We start from the raw sequence: 19,245 nt of genomic DNA on the forward strand, positions 1-19,245 counted from the left end.
TTGGTGCCAATTAATGGAACAGTACCAAGGTTTTCACAACCTGACACAGCATGTCGCTCTGTTTCCTACGCTGTGTCCTTTCTGTTTGAAACGAGGCTTTGATCTTTCATCTTTTTATTAAAAACACATGGGTGTTCTTCTTTTCCCACTCATTGCTTTTCTTATGATCTAAATTGGGGGGGGGGGGGATTGTTGGTAGCCATAGAGTTTGACCAGATATATTTTTAATGGATATCTGCGTTGTGATATCTGATAGCTTTCTTGTTTATCTAATATTTTCTGTGTCCAGCTTTATCTTTAGGACTCTGTCCAGCCATTTTTCTCTTCAAGATGAACATAACCACAGGGAACTCTGAATGTGTTATGGTTGTGCAGTGATTAAATAAACTTGCTGAGCTGTTCTGGGGCGAGCTTAATTCGCTGGAGCTGGTAAAGGGACGTGGTAATTTCTATTGGGATTGTCTTTCAGAAGCACCAACCATTACAAGGCTTTTAGTTCTGTAAGTCATTCATTTCAAACAATATTGCAACTAAAAGCATTGGTGGACAAACAGTTATATGGATACAACTTTATTAGGAATGTGCTATTAACAGTTCAGAAGGAATATATTTAGGGTGAGCAGATTCTGTGTTTAAGTCATTGCCTGGATAGAAGTGTTGTTTTCCTTTGGTCCAAGACTGAAGGAGCTGTGCTGTTACACTGCTTGTGTGAATTGCAAGGTGGTCAGAAGATGCTGCAGCTTTTAGTCTAGGTTCCTAATGTACAGCTGGGTAAAAGCTGTTATGTGTGGGGCAGTTTCAGCGCTTTAGCTTTGGTTCACTTCCTACCACATGGCCAAGTAGAAGAGTAAACTCAGAAATGCAAGGGAGGACTGAAATCTTGGGGTGGGCCTTGTATAAACCACAGGTGAAGCACTGATCTGCTCTCAGATCCCTCCTCCTTGCCACTCTTCTACTATATTACTTCTTTCCTTCCTGTTCTTTTTCCTTTGGTTCATTTCCAAGCTTTCTATCTTCTTCAGCCTCAGCTTCTTGGTCATTAGGCTTTTGTTGCTTCTCTGGAGTCCCATGAGTGGGATGCTGTAGGTGGTAAAGGGGAAGTAAATGAGAAGTTTGTTCTCTGCTCTTTTATACCTGTGCTAATCCAAAGAGACTTTGCTGTTTCAAGGGATCTGTTGTGCATTTGTTGGTGTGTTTGAGAGCAGAAGTTGCCCTGTTCTTCCAGAGGTGGATGATAACTCTTGAACTAACTGCTGGGCAATTAGATCAGTCCAAAGTGGCTTTTACATTGCAGCTCTATGGCTGACCTCCTCACACCTTGAGAAAGCTGCTTACATGAGCAGCATGCAAGTCTGCAATCTATACTCCAGATTTATTCCGTAGATACTAAAGCAGTAAAATTCCCAGTGACTATAGGGAATGCCATAGAACACGGAGAAAGGTGGGGTTCTGATGAGAAGACACGTTTTCTGCAATGACTTGGCAAAGAAAAGAAGCCGGCTTCTTTCATTTAATAGACCGGACGTGTTTGAGCATCACATTCTCATTTAGGTACATGAACTGTGATTTATTTTGAGTAACACTGTGTTGTTTTCTTAACAGATGAACGTGAGGCAGTTCAGAAGAAGACTTTCACCAAGTGGGTTAATTCCCACTTGGCACGTGTGTCATGCAGGATTACAGATCTGTACACCGACCTGCGCGATGGAAGGATGCTCATCAAACTCCTGGAAGTTCTTTCAGGAGAGAGACTTGTAAGTGTTTGCTTATTAATATTCATTGTGGTTTTATTGTTTGTTTTGGTGAATGCCTGACCCAACTGAATACTGAAGGTTCAACCCTGCAAGTGTCTTATGTATTAAATGGGGTGAATAAGGTTTATTATTTCAGGAAAAGCTGGATCCAGATGTCATTAAAATATCTTCCAACTGGTTTAGGTAAAAGCCAAAGGAAGTTATTTGAATGCTTCTCGTGGGTGAGAGACTGGGCGCTTGAGGATGCTGCCTGCTCCTGGGTCTGACAGAAGCAGAGCAATAAATGACCCTCATTAAATGCCAGCCCATGGCCTGTGATATCCCTCTCCCCTCTCTACAGTGTGCTGCAGGGGTGTGAAGGACAGCAGGTTGGGGAGGACCAGCTACACACTGGGGAGCGTTGCAGCGCTTTCACTGTGCTATCATCCATCACATCCCCACTACTCAGTAATGACAGAGTTTATTGCAACTGATAAGGCTTGGATTTTTGTTGTTGCTGTTAGAGAAATACCTAAAATATATTTAATAAATAAGTTCCTTGGAAAAGAAAGAAAATCCCTTTGATGTCAGCTCATGGTGGTAAGTAAAGCTCTCTAGTGAAAAATGCTGCTGCATGACAGGAAAACTGGGTGTGAGGAAAAGGCTGAGGAGTATCACTTTTTCATTCAGTTCCTTAAAATGATGGCTATGCTCTTAAGTATCTAATTTAAAGCAATCTTTTCAAAGAAATACGGGTCTTTAGCTAAGACCTAGGGCTACATGAGGTTGCAGCTGTGTAATCGCTTGTCATGGAGGAGTCCTATTAATGAAAGCTCCATGGGCTAAAACCCTGGGTAATGAATTGAACATATGGCCTGCAATGTAGCATCTATGTGGTGAAGCAAGAAAGGGAGATTTCCAAATGCATCTGTGAGCTCAGAAGGAATCTCTGGCATGCAGGACAGTATCCTGTCCCAGCATTGTGTGGGTTGTGGTGAACAATCTCAGTGCTTGTCAGCTACTTTTTGCTTGAGATAAATTTCTCTGTGTTAAACAGTTTACTTTGGTGAGGTGTGAGGTTTGTCCTGCTCACTGCAGGTAGCACCAAGATCAGCTTTTATTTGTACAACATGCTCCCATTATTTGAGGATTCAGGCAGCATTCTGGCACCTGTGTTTAGATCTCTGTATCTACCTGCCAAGATCTGACTTTCAGTGTCAGCTTGCAGCAGTGAAGCTCAGACCAGCCATGTGACTCACGCTGCATGATTCATTTACATTTTTTACTCCAGGTTTCAAAAATGCAAACAGAGCTTACGCAAGCTGTTTGGGTGGGGAGGGTACAGGAGTCTCCTGATGAGACTGTTGGATCTGAACCCACACTGTCATCAGCGTATTGCACTGACAGCTATCTGCACCACCGCAAATTATTGTAGCTTTGTTATCTCAGGATGAGGGACAGCAGTCTCTGTTTGAACAGTACATTCCACCACACCTTCCTCTGCAAACAAGAATACAGATAACGCAATGCACTAAACTTTGAGACCATTACGCATAGCACAAAAATTCCAGTCGGATTGGTACATAGCATCCACTTGCTGCTGTTCTCCAGGCTCCTGGAATTCATTGTGGCTGTCACTGGTTAAATTCTGATCCACACTGCTCTCTGCTCCCTGAGAGCTGCAGCCACCGTCAGGCCTCCCCTCAGCTCCTCTGCTCTGCGCTGAGCAAACATAGGGCCCTCAGTGCTCCTCATCCGACTTTCCCTCTGGACCCTTCCCCTGCTCTGTAGCCCTCCTGTGGATGCTCTCTGATGGCTTTATGTTGGTTTTGTACTGCAGTCCCAGACTGCAGGCAGTGCTGGCAGTGAGGCTGTGCAGCACAGCGCCTGGTGCCCGCAGGGTACAGTTGGCCCTTCTGGCTCCAGGGCAATCTCTGCTGGCTCAGCTTCAACTTGCCTCCAGCCAGAGCCCCAGATTCCTTTCCATGGGGCTGCTCCCCAGCAGTGTGTGTATAGTCAGATTTGCTTTGTCTCAGGTAGGTGATCTGGCACTTGCTTCTGTTCAACTTCATGTAGTTGGAAGTAAGCATGAGTTACAGTGGCTGATGTGGGGCACTCCATTGTGGCAGCAGGTACAGTGTAGGCCATGCTGCTGAGTGCAACCACACTTCCCCGTGGCTGGAGCTCCTGCTGCTCCCTCAGCTCCCTCTCCCCAGTGCACCGTGCAATGGTCAGTTCAGTGTGATTGGTGATACCAGATGGATTGAGAGCCTCCAATGAGGGACTGTCCCACCCAAAAGCAGTACTGGGTTCATGGAACTGCTCCCTTCCTTAAGCTGGGATCTGACTTCCTCTGCTCTGTTCTCCAGGCTCTGGAGGAGATGAGTGCCAGCTGAAAGCTGATGGTTGCTCTGGAATTTTCTTGTCCAGAGCAGCGCCTTGCTAGCAAGCATTTCACTCTTGTGATGCACTGCTACTGAGGCTGCTGTTTCTGGGAGACATAATTTGGCTCTGACAGAAACTCTTCCCCTTGAATGCAGACTGAGAGGAAGGTTTTGCTTGAACTGTTTCCACAGCCAGTTAACTACATTCACTGCAGAAAACAAAGAAATTATGTCAATTAGTAGTTTGCCTTGTTATCTGTGGTAACTTCTCGGTGAACAGGGAACAAGCTATTCATCTGTAACCCCTATCTGCAGAACAAAGCTGCCTTAATTTTCTTCAGTTTTACAGCTCATTTTTGCACACTGCTGACACACTCATGGCTTTTTTCATTTGCACCGGGCCTTCATAAAATGGTGTTACTTTGCTGTGGCAGTCCCCAAAGAAGGAGACATTTGTAATAAACTCTGTGTGTTAGTTTCATGCTGCTTATCCACTTGAACTGACCAAAAAAACCACATTTTTCTTTGAGGGTGCTTTATTGACTAGCAGCAGTCCAAACTGGAGTTGAATATTCAAATAGGTGGTTGAATATGCAAGACAAGTGCATGCAGTGTTGGTGGCTGGTAGCGGGCTTTGTAGATGACTCACCTTATTGGACTAAAGAGTTACCACACCTTTTTTCCCCATTTACAGTAATACATGCTTTTCTTCTCCTTTGTACCTTCTAGCCCAAACCAACTAAGGGAAGGATGCGCATCCATTGCTTGGAGAATGTTGATAAAGCCCTGCAGTTCCTGAAAGAGCAACGAGTGCACCTGGAAAATATGGGATCTCATGATATTGTGGATGGGAATCACAGGCTGACGCTTGGCCTTATTTGGACTATTATCCTGAGATTCCAGGTGAGGATGTACACATTACATGCATACCTACACATGTTTGTGTTTTCCATACTTACTTTGGAATCTGTATTATCTTGCTTTTTAAGATTGGAGCATTCCTATACCCTTCAACATGATAGGAGAGAAAGGTGCTTGGCATCTGATGGGACATGCTCTGAAGCTGAGGGAAGAGAATGTAACTGCAAGATCTTCAGTGTCAGTTAGTGGGAACTGGGGTGTAGGTTTCCTGTGCAGAGGATCATACATTTTTATTTTTTAATTACTAACAAATATGAGGCTCCAGTCACAGATATATAGAATCATAGAATGGTTTGGACTGGAAGGGACCTTTAAGATCATCTAGTTCCAGCCCTTTGCTATAGGTAGGGACACCTCCCTCTAGACCAGGTTGCTCTCAGCCACATCCAACCTGCTCTTGGAGAGGTCAAAGTAGACTTCACCCGAGGTCCAGGCTTTTGGTACTTACTGTCCTGTTTCTTCCACACAAGATACTGAACTCCGCTATCTCATCATTTCTGCAGCCAAGGCTGCCCCCAGCTTTTGTATCCCCAACCTGTCTGTCCTTGTTCATAAGAACAAGGTCCAGAACACCTTCTCCACCACCTGCACCAGGAATTTATCCTCAGCAGACTCCAGGAGTCTCCTTGATAGCTTGCAGCTCACAGTATTGCTTTCCCAGCAGACATCTGGGTGGTTGAAATCCCTCATCAGGATGAGAGCCTGTGAGCATGATGTTTCTTATAGCTGAAGCAAGAGGGACTTGCCAACAGGCTCCCCTTGATCAGTTTGCCTGTATTAGACCTGAGCCACCAGGTGTCCTTCACTGGTCTGGTCACTAACTTTTACCGACAAGCTCTCATTCTGATCCTGGCTGTTTTTTGGAGACAGCTTTTTGCAGTGTATCTGCTTCTTAACACAGAGGACAACTCCTCTACCCCTCCTGCCCTATTTATCCCTTTTAAACAGCTTGCAGCTCTTGATCACAGTGTTCCAGTTTCACCTTGCAGGGTAAAACTACGGTGCCATATAGAACAGGGTTTGCCTTGGCAATTGGAAGTATTTTCTGGTGAAATATTTTCCTTTGCTACTTAAGTTATGATACAATGCCCTTCATCATTTTTAAGAAAGAGAAAAACATATTTTCTTACAGAAAAGCTTTAAAACTTCTTTGTTAATTTCAGATCCAAGATATCAGTGTTGAAACTGAAGACAACAAGGAGAAGAAATCTGCTAAGGATGCACTGCTTCTGTGGTGCCAGATGAAGACAGCTGGGTGAGCGTGGATTAAGTGATTATCTCTAAAGCTCCCACAATGTTTTGAGTTTTCATTGAAATCATTTTAAATGGGCAAATACAGATATCTCCTTAAGTGGATTTGAAGTAGAAAAGGGCATTGATGTTTACAAGTCAGAAAATTCTGATTTATTACGTTAATTCTGTGTGGTAAACACAAATAAGTATACAGTAAATGCTGACCCTCCTTCACCCCTACTTTGAAGAAATAATGGTGTTAAGGTTTTTGCTCCCATCATTTCTTCTTTGCACATATAATGACATAGAGGTATCAGCTGTGCCCTTAGATGATGATTCAATAGTTGAGTCTCTTGTGAAGAATGATACGCCATTTGCTTGTATCTGGATTTTTACTATCAGAGTGAAAGTGAATTTGATGCGTCCTGGGTTTCCTGCTTTTCACACGTAGTCTGTGAAAAATCTAGAAGGAATTATGGAAGGAATCCATGGAATTAGTCAAACCTGCCCTTTTGATTACAGCATGAGCAGGCTGCAGGCAAGCTGATAATTTGCTGTGTTTAGTCTGTATCTGTGTGTACTGATTGATTCGGTTTTTCTGAGCATAAGAAGCTGCTCTCAACTCTGTTGCCTCTTAAGGCTTTTTTTGTTTTGTTTTTTAACTTTTTCAATGCTCAAAAAGTAAAATTACTTCTTGTTTAATGGCATAGGATACGGATGTGCATTTTAAGTCTCAAGGGTGCTGAAACACGTATTCTGGCCTTCCAGAAGTATTTTTGCCCTCCAGGCGTAATGCTTTTTCTGTTCACATTTAGTCAAATGTAGTGAGATCCACCTATCACGGTGGATATCTGCAAAGGTAGAGGTTGGTCTCTTGTTCTGGTCGAATCTTTGTCTGAGAAATCGAAGCTGGGGAACCAGAATTCATGACACAGAATATGTTTTCAGAGCCACAAGGAAAATGAACCAGTGGTAAGCTGGTTTCTGTTTCATGCTCTCTGAATCTGTGGGTTAGCCACATGCATATCAGTTCTGCTGGGTTTACAGGAATAAATGTGATGCTCTTCTAGTGTCTGATTAGAAAGCAGTTGTGATGGTAGATTGTCCAGTGAGGGAAGGCATGTCACACCATTAGCTTTACAACAGATTTGTCACTACTTCAACCAGCCCTTAGCAACAGATTGTACAGAGCTGCAGCAGAGGTGCTGTATTCATTGTCCTCTCTTTGTTTTTTGTTCTGGCAGTTACCCCAACGTCAACATTCACAACTTTACAACAAGCTGGAGGGACGGAATGGCTTTCAATGCACTAATACACAAGCACAGGTACGTGTGGGGAGATGTCCTGATGGATTTTGAAAGCTTGGACTGTTGAAGAGTGCACAGCGTTTTGAAGTTTCTGTGCAGCTTGATTTTAAAATCTGTGGATAGAAGGAAGTTGGAGAATTACTTGAGAGTTTTACAGCAACTTGCCTTTCACTTTTTTACTCTTGTGTTTGCTGTGAGCTCATCTGGGCAACATCTTCTCACATGGCAAGTCGTGTTTGGTTTCAAGAGAATAAATTATACACAGTTTGGTTCTGTGACTGACCACACTGGAGGAGAAGTCTTTACAACCTTACTGTGTGGCCAGTCATGAGTTCTGAATTCATGGGCCAGGAGAGTGGAATGCAGGGGTAGCCTGAAGGGAAAAGAATCACTGGGCAGGGATTATACAGTCTTGTGCTAAAGTTGGACACAGCTTCAGTGCCTCTCAATGGTGAGCTCATCTGAAGTTAGTGGGATGGCTTGTTTGCTCACCTTGTCAGGAGGAGAGATAGACTTACACAGCTGTTCACTTGCCTTTGTCCCTGGTAAACTGTCATTTTTTGTCATGGGCAGGTTCTGCTGCACTGCTAACTGCTAGGTGTTACTTCATTCTTTTAATTCTCACACTGAAACGCATAGGGGTACTGGGCAAGTGAATCCTTGGCAGCATGAGAGGCCAGGTTTTCTGAGGATTGCATGTTGTAGGTCATTTGTTCATTTGAGGGTGGCTGTGCTGTGCTCTGGCAAATCTAAAGAATTTTTCATCCTGTCTAGGCCTGATCTGATTGATTTTGACAAGCTGAAGAAATCAAATGCACACTACAATCTGCAGAATGCTTTTAACCTTGCTGAGCAGCACCTTGGTCTTACTAAGCTCCTGGACCCCGAGGGTAAGAATTCCTGCACTTTTAACACTTTGCAGCTCTTTTTGGGCTCTGTTATCCCACTGGGTCAGGTTTTGTGATAGCTTTTTGCCTTGAAGAGCAGCTAGCAGGATGCTGCTGACTCACTCAGCGATACAGCCAGAGAGAAGGAAGGAGAGAGTGCAAGATGTCTCCTGCAGAGGACTGAGCAGTGGAACCAAAACAGCTCTGAATTCAGAATTTATATTCCCCCATCTGACAAGATCGCTGGACTGGTCATATATACACAAAATCATTCCAATTAGAGGCATCCTTCTGGTGTGCCCTGAAAAAAACACTTTCTGTTTCTCATCCTGAACCAGAAGATGGCTAATGTGGATTTCATGCAGTACTTAGCCATTTCTTTCAGACTCCTGGTGAGATTTATCCCAAGCTCTTATGAGGTTGTGCACTCACGTGTGTTGGAAGGAATGCTCACAACTCCAACACAAAATTTTTCTGTCACAGGGCAAATAAATCAAGGCCATGTGTCTGGGCAAGTTTCTTCTTGCTTGTTTTCCAGTGTCTCATAATTACTATAGAAAAAAACCGATTTGTTTTCCGTCTGTTTATCTCAGAAGATTTGCCTGGACAGACATGCCATTTGTTTTGCATTTCTGATAGAGCATTGAAGATTTCAATTACCAGTAGGTCTGTTGACTCACATGGACACTAGGGAAGTTGTTCAGCCTTACAGTGTGTGTCAGAGTTGTGAGCTAGATGCTGAGGCCCAAAGATATCCAGCCCCAGCTTTAGCCGTGGTCTGCACTGAGGTGGATAAAGGAATACTTCTTAGTGACAGCATGTACAATACTGGGTAATCTAGAACCAGCCTAAAGCTGCTCAATGTAACGTAAACCACAGGAGTTGAACTGCCACCGAACTCATCTCTCTGCTTCTTGAACCCATTCTTGTTGGATTATTAGCTTTGTTCTTTTAATCCATGCACTCCCACTGTGCTAACACAACACTTGCTTGTTTTGCAGATATCAGTGTTGATCACCCCGATGAAAAGTCAATCATCACCTATGTGGTGACATATTACCACTACTTCTCCAAAATGAAAGCTTTAGCTGTTGAAGGAAAGCGCATTGGAAAGGTTTGCAAGTCCAACTTATAAGTTATTGCAAAGCAATTGAAATCTTTTTGATATTTCATTTTTTTTTCCCTGTTGAGTGTTAAATCTTAGAGTCCACTGTTATGGTAGTTTTTAGTTTTGCTTTTGAAATGCATTTTGAATGTTAAATATTCCCATACGACCAGGAGGAGTAGTTAATTTCCAGCTGCCTCTTATTAGAAAACATTTGGCTGTTTTATTTTTGCTTGTTAATTTTGCATCACTGCTGCTTTTCCTTTCCCATTAGCTGCTCCTCACCCTCTGGGTCTTCTGTCTCTTCTGAAGCCCAGAAAAGTCTCTCATTTAAAAAACATGCAGTTGTTCTCTGCCCTTTGGCAAAGTTGTCCCTGTCCTTACAGCTGGCAGACTGGATGTGAATCCTGTTGTAAGCCTCTGCACTGCCCCTCTGTTGCCTTGGTATCATGGGAATTCAGCACCAAAAAATGCAAAGCCCTTGTACCTCAGGGGACACAGGCCCAGTAGTGCTCAGGGGTGAGCAGTCTGATTCATAAACCTGTGCAGATTCTTTTATGTAGCTTGCTGGATTTAGATGACTCTGAAGTGTGCTGCCCTTGTTACTCATCTTATTTTGTGCTGCTATTTGCAGGTGCTTGACAATGCCATTGAAACAGAGAAAATGATTGAGAAATATGAATCGCTGGCTTCTGACCTTCTGGAGTGGATCGAGCAAACCATTATCATCCTCAACAACCGCAAGTTTGCCAACTCACTAGTTGGTGTGCAGCAGCAACTGCAGGCATTCAACACCTACCGCACAGTAGAGAAACCACCCAAGTAATCTTCATCTTAGCTTAAAAAAAACAGTGCTTTTGTTCTGCTTAGTCAGTTGTTGATTGTAGAAAAACACAAACGCACATGAGTAGCTTTAATCTTGGCCTAAGAATTTATTTTTCTGAGCATTGCTAGATATCACATTTCTAATGGGCTCTGACCATTATTACTTAGATTCTATTTGCTATTTATTATGCATGGAGTAACAACAACAGCGAGAATAATAATTGAAAACAAGTGTGATACTGGAAGCTGTCACTTCACAGAGGTGCCTGTCTTGTAATACAAGCAGTAATAGTATACAATATTGGTATGGTAATATCGCTTGTCATGCTTGCTAACAGCATATAATATCAAGACACGGCTGTTAAAAGGCTCTTACTTTTTTTCCAAAATCAAGAGGAAGTGCATCTGGCTTTGTAAAACATAGCTATGCTTGCTGAAAATGATATAACCAAAGCCATGCGGTTTATTTCTGGAAAGCTTATTTTAGCATGACGTTATCAGATCTGTTTGTTATTTTTGTCTAATATAAGTTTTAATGGATAATTATTACAATCAAAAACATTACAGAATATCCAGACATCCTCTAAATTGCAGCCTATTCCCCAGTGCCTGTGCAGTTTGTTTGTTTCCCAGGCATACAGCTCAGGGAAAAGAGTGGGAAGAGTTTATTGAGCGCGGTGGGCTTTAAACAAAACTTCAGTTTCTTGGGTTGATAAAGTAGGACAATGCACGTAATAGAGTAAGAAAATATGCAGCCTTCTATCCCTCAAAGAGGTTTAAATCTAAACAGGCAAACACTGACTTCTGTGAAGGGGTTTGTTTCTGCTTGGCCCAGCTGATTGCAGGGGTGGGGGGCTATTTCTACTGCTTCCAGATTGCACATGAGATGCAGGTGTTCATCTGAGTACTCTGTTCTTGTCAATATTTTAGGGAAGTGCTCTATAGTGCTGTGGTAGCCATGAAAGTTTCATTGTGACACTGTTCCTTTGGAAAATTTTGTTTAGGTTTACAGAGAAAGGAAACCTGGAAGTGCTGCTTTTTACCATCCAAAGCAAAATGAGAGCCAACAACCAGAAAGTATACATGCCAAGGGAGGGCAAGCTCATCTCTGACATAAACAAGGTAAACTGAGGCAGCCCATCCTTTGCGACTCAGGAGTTTGGTTTTTCTTTTCAGTGTCTCTCTCTGCAGTCTCTGCATGCTGGGATGGTGTAAAGATAATATCTGCTATATCTAGGCCTCATATTGGGAATGTAAGGGATGGGGCATGTGGGGGGGATCTTTTCCCTTATCAGACTTACTGATACGAGCTGAGTCCCTGGCTGGCTTCAGTATTTCTAAGCTCTGCTGCATGGAGAAAAATGTGCAGTAGCTCTGAGCAGTCAGTTATGGATCTAATAGCTCTTGTTCCTCCGGGGTCCTGGCTATTATTAATCAGCAGGAAGTAGCAACAAAATTTGTATTGCATCCCTCCCCATTTAGTTTTGATGAGTCCTAACAAAGCTCCCAAAAAGAAGAAGGTTGGTTGAGACCCAGCAGAGCCAAGCACAGCAGCTGTGTCATTCAGAGTTATGCAATGCCTCTGCCTTCCATGGCTCCAAGCAGGAGCAGAACTGGCCTTTATCTGCCCCTCAGCCCTTCTGTCCACAGCATGGGAGAGTAAAGGAAGTACTGTGACTCATCTTGTGGGATCCCTTTTGGGATTTAAGTAGCTATGTTTTATGCTGATGCAGCTGACAGAACTGCAGCAGAGCTGACAAACTTTCCCAAGGATAACAAACAGCTTAAAACAGTGAGCTTTCCTCATTTGGGTTTGATCATGTTTGGCATTCCCAGAGCGGCTGTTCTGGGTGTCTGTGGCCTCAATCTGCATCCTAGAGAGCAGTAAACTGCATGGCTCTCCTGTTGGCATTAAGCTCCTGTGCCTGTAAATGCTTAAAATACTTTAGAGTTTCAGGCAATTTCACATCTGTTAGGATTTAGAAGAATCTGGGGTAGTTTGTGTTTAATTGTGGGTAGTTTTGTTGTTTGTAAGAAGATCTGTAAGGTGATTAGCTGGCTTCCAACGTGCTTCTAAGACTTTTATAGTACTAATGCCATGTCTGTGAGTGACTTCTTGCTTTGGGGGAAAAAAAGGACTTCCATACAGCAAAAGAAACTTGGTATTTGTTTTCCTTTCCAATGGGGATGTGATAAGAACAGCTGTAAACTGGTTTTAGAGAGGAGAGGCCACAAATATCTAATTGTCATTTCCTAAAGGAGACAGACTGAATTCCTTCTTTGAGAATAGCACTCCAAAGATTTTGGAAGAATTGCTGTCTTACATGCTCAAACCACATGGTTTACCTAAGGTTCAGTGGAGGGAAATAATGAACGAACTCAAGAAAATGCATCTGAGATAAATAAGACTTATACCCCTTGCTCAGAAGAGGAATGAATGAATGGAGACCAAAGTTTAAGTCCTTGTTAGCAGACAAGGTGTAAGGCCAGCCAATATAAACTAGATATACTAGCACAGAAGTAAATTAGCCAGTTCTGTGAAAGTTGGATGAAGTGACTTCAGTGCTGATCTCATGTGAAACAGACATGATTTATTGTATGAATGTGGATTTAGAAGGTGCATGTTTTTTGTTTTTTCTTGGTTTTTACTTCTTTTTTTCCTCCACATCTCCAGGCCTGGGAAAGACTGGAAAAAGCTGAACATGAAAGAGAACTGGCACTGCGAAATGAGCTCATCAGACAAGAGAAACTGGAACAACTTGCACGCAGATTTGATCGCAAGGCAGCTATGAGAGAAACTTGGCTGAGTGAAAATCAACGTCTCGTTTCTCAGGTGCCTCTTCCAGAAATTGTCTGTGTGACTAAAATACTTAAAGGACACAGTTCTTGCAAGGAGAATCTTTTTTCTCCTATGCCACTTATTTTATTGAATCTTTGTATATTTGTATGTATTGTATGTGTATGTGAATGCATTTTTGGAGTAAATATTGCTGTATTATCTTCAATGCATTTGGCATACCCATTGTTGGAATCTATCAGTCTGTAGCCAGGAGAAACTCATGGAAATAAACACCCACAGTTGAGATTTTCTTTACCTGAATGTTCAGGTCAGTTCAATGGAATTTGCCCAGTTATTATTAGTAGTTACTAGAGATGGATTCAAAATAACAGCAAGGAAAAAAACAAGAAAACCCTAGGCTAGTCCTGATGGGCACCGTGATTCTCTCCCCAAAGGTGATGGCTCTGATTTTATCGGAAGAGTTTTCAGAGCTTTTTGAGGTCCTCAGTTGCTAACAAGGGTGTTCTGCACAATCCGTGATCGCTCTTAAGTTTGAGCATTAGGCTTTTCTCCTAAGCAGCCATTACTGAAGAACTGTTTGTGTCGTTACAGGATAACTTTGGCTTTGACCTTCCAGCAGTAGAGGCTGCAACGAAAAAGCATGAGGCCATTGAAACAGACATTGCAGCATATGAAGAGCGAGTCCAGGCTGTGGTTGCGGTTGCAAAGGAGCTTGAGACTGAAAATTATCATGATATCAAACGCATCACTGCAAGAAAGGACAATGTTATACGCCTGTGGGAGTACCTCCTGGAACTACTCAGGGCACGAAGACAACGGCTGGAAATGAATCTTGGCCTACAAAAGATTTTCCAGGAAATGCTATACATTATGGACTGGATGGATGAGATGAAGGTAGATGTTATCTATTTGAGAACATGGAATAAATACTCTAGAGAGGGGTACATGTCTTTTCTTTGGTAAACTTTTAAGACTCATTTTGCCTTCCTGGTTTAGTGGGCAAATTCATAAGCAGTTAATAAATTCCTTATACCTACCTATAAATGATTATTAGTTTTAAAAAATAAAGATTAAAAACAACAAGGAAAAGGAACAGATATGCTCCTATAAAAAGCCACTTTTCGTGTTTGTGCCTCTGTCCTAAGGACCAGAGTGTTTGGTCAGGTTTGGGTGAGGATGCAGATTTTGGTGAAAGGGAGTTACATGAAATATCTTCAGTGCTGCTTACATGGGGATTTAGTCACCTCTTCACCTCTGTGCTTTAAAAAGTATGAAATATCTTCCTGTATGTTCTGCTGGGACCACAGAAAGGCAAGAATTCTAACTTTGTTCTTGTCCTTCAGCCAGCAGAACCTGTAAGTTGTCAGAGGAAAGATGTGTGTAGCTCAGTAGCAGCTCACAGTACCTGGACAGAGTTCATTGCATTGGTCCTGCTGAGCTAACTCAGCTTTTCTTCATCCCAGACTTAGAACTGTGTTAAAGAGCATAGTCAATTTTTTGGATTTAAATCATTGTACAAATAGTATTACAATGCACAAAGGTGTCATTGAGAAACAAATAGCTTATTTGGCTATTATAATTGTATTATTTGGCTATTATAATGGCTTCAGTTCATTTTACTTACCTTTTCATTTTGATCAGGTGCTTCTGCTGTCACAAGACTATGGCAAACACTTGTTAGGAGTTGAAGACCTGTTGCAAAAGCATGCTCTAGTGGAAGCTGACATTGCTATTCAGGCTGAGAGAGTGAGAGGGGTCAATGCATCTGCTCAGAAGTTTGCCACCGATGGAGAAGGTAACTATCAGCCAACACACCCTTCTTAGACTTAATTGTATGAGGTTGTCCTTGAGCCTCATTAGTTCCGCAAGGCACATTAGGTTGAGTTCGGCACTGGAATAAGAGAATCCCTGGTGGATTCATGTTTCTTTTCTCCCTGTGTCAATGATTAAGTCATTGAGGTAACTCAGTCAAGATTTCAGTTTGCTGGGGGTGTCACATTCCTAACCAGCAGCTGCTGTAACTTTGTAGCATTAATTCCATTTTGTGTTTCTAATACAAACATTCAGAAATTACTAAACTGAGCGTGGTATTTTCCCCTGTTTATGCTAATTCAAAGCAGTCCCACAAAATTAGTGACATGGAAGTATCAAGAGTTAAGAACTCACGTGTATGTCCCAGATGTAGAGGTGAAAATAGGTGGGACCTTGTTGTAACCTACATTCTCTATCTGAACAGGTTACAAGCCGTGTGACCCACAGGTTATTAGGGACCGTGTCGCTCACATGGAGTTCTGTTACCAAGAGCTGTGTCAGCTCGCAGCTGAGCGCAGGGCCCGCTTGGAGGAGTCCCGGCGCCTCTGGAAATTCTTCTGGGAAATGGCTGAAGAAGAGGGTTGGATCAGAGAGAAGGAGCAGATCCTTTCATCTGATGACTATGGGAAGGACCTTACCAGCGTCGTCCGTCTCTTGAGTAAACATAAGGCATTTGAAGATGAAATGAGTGGTCGCAGTGGCCACTTTCAGCAGGCAATAAAAGAAGGTGAAGACATGATTGCGGAAGAGCATTTTGGGTCTGAGAAAATCAGAGAAAGAATTAAGGATATTCGGGAGCAGTGGGCTAACTTGGAACAGTTATCTGCCATTAGGAAGAAGCGTCTGGAGGAAGCTTCTCTCCTTCACCAGTTCCAGGCTGATGCTGATGACATTGATGCGTGGATGTTGGACATCCTCAAAATTGTCTCCAGCAGTGATGTTGGCCATGATGAATATTCCACTCAGTCCTTGGTCAAGAAACACAAGGATGTTGCCGAAGAGATTGCAAGCTACCGGCCGACCATTGACTCGCTTCATGAGCAGGCAAAGGCTCTACCACAGGAGCATGCCGGATCTCTAGATGTGCAAGGCAGGTTGTCTGGAATAGAAGAAAGATACAAAGAGGTTGCTGAGCTGACTCGGCTGCGTAAACAGGCTTTGCAGGATACCCTTGCTCTGTATAAGATGTTCAGTGAGGCAGATGCTTGTGAGCTTTGGATTGACGAGAAGGAGAAGTGGCTGAATAACATGCAGATTCCAGAGAAGCTGGAGGACCTGGAAGTGATCCAGCACAGGTGGGGAACATTGGATGGAAATTATGTTTGTACCAGCTACCTTTGTCAACTTGCCTGTGACTTCAAATCTCTAATGACGTTGTGATTTTTATTTGTTTTTTTCCAGATTTGAAAGCTTAGAACCAGAAATGAACAATCAGGCTTCCCGTGTTGCAGTAGTGAACCAAATTGCAAGACAGCTAATGCATAGCGGCCATCCAAGTGAGAAGGAGATAAAAGCACAGCAAGATAAACTCAACACAAGGTAAGTGCAGGCCTAACACTCAGGAAAGATGTGACACTGGATGAAGAAAATACAACGGTGTCACTTGTATTTCTTATATGTCTTTTTTAATTTATTCTGGTATTCTTACCTCAAATATCTTCAAGGTAGGCCCTTAACTATAAAGCTTCAAAAGCAAAGAGTCTTTGCAATGTTTGATTAACAGATGGAGTTCTGCAATTGACTTCAACCAGGTCCTGAGTGTATCAGTACCCCAACTTGAGAGGCGGAAGCTTAGCACAGTGGCCATTATGATAAAAAAGAAAGCAATGTAATATCTCATCTAAACTAAATCATTTTCTGGCTTCACAGTCCACTGAGAGAGTGGTTTAGTGTGAGAATTAGAAGTAGCTAGCAATTTTTCACTTAAGGAAAAATTATACTTGGAAGGACTCAGTGCTGCTGATACTTGGCATATTCTAATAAATGCCATAGCTTTGGTAATAGCTGTTTTGATACAACTATTAATAATATGGAAAGGACTTAAAATAGCATGAATAAGTTAGGTTATTTCATGGCTTCATGAGCTGATTTGAGTGACTGTTCACTCAGTAGTGTTGTCAATACCCTTTTCCCTTAGTGTACACTAGCCTCAATTTATCTGCCTTTTTCTCCTCGTAAATTTCAGATGGAGCCAGTTCAGAGAACTGGTAGACAGGAAGAAGGATGCCCTGCTCTCTGCCTTAAGTATCCAGAATTACCACCTTGAATGTAATGAAACCAAGTCCTGGATCAGGGAGAAAACCAAAGTGATTGAATCCACACAGGATCTGGGTAACGATCTGGCTGGAGTGATGGCTCTGCAGCGGAAGCTGACAGGCATGGAACGTGACCTGGTAGCCATTGAAGCTAAGCTTAGTGACCTGCAAAAGGAGGCAGAAAAGTTGGAATCAGAGCATCCTGACCAGGCGCAAGCTATCCTTTCACGGCTTGCAGAAATCAATGATGTATGGGAAGAAATGAAGACCACCCTGAAAAACCGGGAGGAGTCTCTTGGAGAGGCAAGCAAACTGCAGCAATTCCTGAGAGATCTGGATGACTTCCAGTCTTGGCTATCCAGAACGCAGACTGCAATCGCCTCCGAAGACATGCCAAACACACTGACAGAGGCTGAGAAGCTGCTCACTCAACATGAGAACATTAAGAACGAAATCAACAATTACGAGGAAGACTATCAGAAAATGAGGGACATGGGTGAGATGGTGACACAAGGGCAGACTGATGCTCAGTACATGTTCTTACGCCAGCGCCTACAGGCCTTGGACACTGGATGGAATGAGCTCCACAAAATGTGGGAGAACAGGCAAAATCTCCTTTCCCAGTCTCATGCCTACCAGCTCTTCCTCAGAGATACCAAGCAAGCAGAAGCATTTCTTAACAACCAGGTAAGTGATTGAAATCCACTTGGTTTCATTTATCATAGAATTCTCATCAAACTCATTTCCACAAGTTAGCGTCATATACTGCAGGGAGCTAACAGGATTGTTCAGCAGGGGAGCTAACAACAGATAATGTTATCTTTCTTTTTTCTTTTTTTTCCCCCCTAACAGCAATTTGCTCTTTGTATTTACTTCTGACTGTTCTTTGGAGGCCTTCCTTTTCATATGTGGTGAATCTGTTGACACAGCATACAATATAGTCTGAGTGCAATACTTTTAACTCTCTGATTTGTGTTTTAAACACAGGAGTATGTTTTGGCACACACAGAAATGCCCACTACCTTGGAAGGAGCAGAAGCTGCTATTAAGAAACAGGAGGATTTCATGACCACCATGGATGCGAATGAAGAAAAGATCAATGCAGTTGTAGAGACGGGCAGAAGGCTGGTTAGCGATGGAAATATTAACTCTGATAAAATCCAGGAGAAAGTGGACTCTATTGATGACAGGTAAGGTCAGAGTGATGGCGGAATGTAGCTGGTTATGTTTCATTTCCTTTCTCTGAGAGATAGCATTATACTGGAATCAAGAGGCAAAGTTACGTGTTAGAAAATGTCTGTTGCAGACGGTTTTCTTTGTCCTGTCTAAAAGTAGGAATTGTAATGTTTCAAAAATGTGCTTGGCTACCTTAATTCAATGTTACCTCTCCCATTTTATAGAGACTTTTTAGGGAATGAGCTCACTACCCAGAATTTGGAAACACAAGTGTTGCCGCATAGTTTCATAGTTTTGTGCGGGTTGGAAGGGACCTTAGAGATCATCGAGTCTTGGAGTGTTATCAGGCCTCATTCTCTAGTGGAAGCTGTAGCAGTAGCTGTACTTGGTTCTACAAGCCTTAAATCTCCTCTGCTATCTCCTAACTGATTCAGTTACAATAATATATTCCTGTCCTTCCTCTGGGGAAGGAATGTGGCTCGTCCAAAGTGTAATTGGCATTTTATCAACCCCACCCACTTAGCTTTGATCATGTTTTCCAAGTTGTTTGGCCCTTCTGAAATGAGATTAGAAAGCCTTGGTACAAATGCAGCTTTCATCCTAGAAAAAGGTTTTTGCTTTGTCTCTTCAGCTGTGCTGGGCTATAGACATTCTAAGAGTTTCATTTTCTTTTAGAACCAAACATTCAGTTTTGATGGCTATGACTTATAGTTCTGTCTTCATTTGCTTTGAATAGTAGCGGAATCTTTCAAAGTGGTTTTCAGCCACGATATCAGAACACAGCAATAAGCTCCTGCAGAATTTTTA

General features: G+C 42.6%; 1 protein-coding gene across 10 annotated transcripts in view; it reads left to right on the forward strand.

The window, feature by feature from the left end:
• Positions 1–19,245, forward strand: part of SPTBN1 (spectrin beta, non-erythrocytic 1) — a 149,779-nt gene that overhangs the window by 100,739 nt on the left and 29,795 nt on the right. For all 10 annotated transcript variants that reach the window (XM_085542530.1, XM_085542535.1, XM_015856705.2 and 7 more), the window contains 15 exons: positions 1,603–1,754; positions 4,847–5,020; positions 6,202–6,293; positions 7,516–7,596; positions 8,353–8,468; positions 9,467–9,579; positions 10,205–10,392; positions 11,400–11,517; positions 13,070–13,228; positions 13,787–14,089; positions 14,837–14,990; positions 15,432–16,302; positions 16,409–16,546; positions 17,193–17,949; positions 18,250–18,452. In XM_085542530.1, coding sequence (XP_085398656.1) covers positions 1,603–1,754; positions 4,847–5,020; positions 6,202–6,293; positions 7,516–7,596; positions 8,353–8,468; positions 9,467–9,579; positions 10,205–10,392; positions 11,400–11,517; positions 13,070–13,228; positions 13,787–14,089; positions 14,837–14,990; positions 15,432–16,302; positions 16,409–16,546; positions 17,193–17,949; positions 18,250–18,452 — 3,619 coding nt within the window. The remainder of the gene's footprint in view (positions 1–1,602; positions 1,755–4,846; positions 5,021–6,201; positions 6,294–7,515; positions 7,597–8,352; positions 8,469–9,466; positions 9,580–10,204; positions 10,393–11,399; positions 11,518–13,069; positions 13,229–13,786; positions 14,090–14,836; positions 14,991–15,431; positions 16,303–16,408; positions 16,547–17,192; positions 17,950–18,249; positions 18,453–19,245) is intronic.

This window comes from Coturnix japonica, chromosome 3, assembly GCF_054131305.1.
Source record: "Coturnix japonica strain WE chromosome 3, WE-NBRP24, whole genome shotgun sequence".
Classification (NCBI taxonomy): domain Eukaryota; kingdom Metazoa; phylum Chordata; class Aves; order Galliformes; family Phasianidae; genus Coturnix; species Coturnix japonica.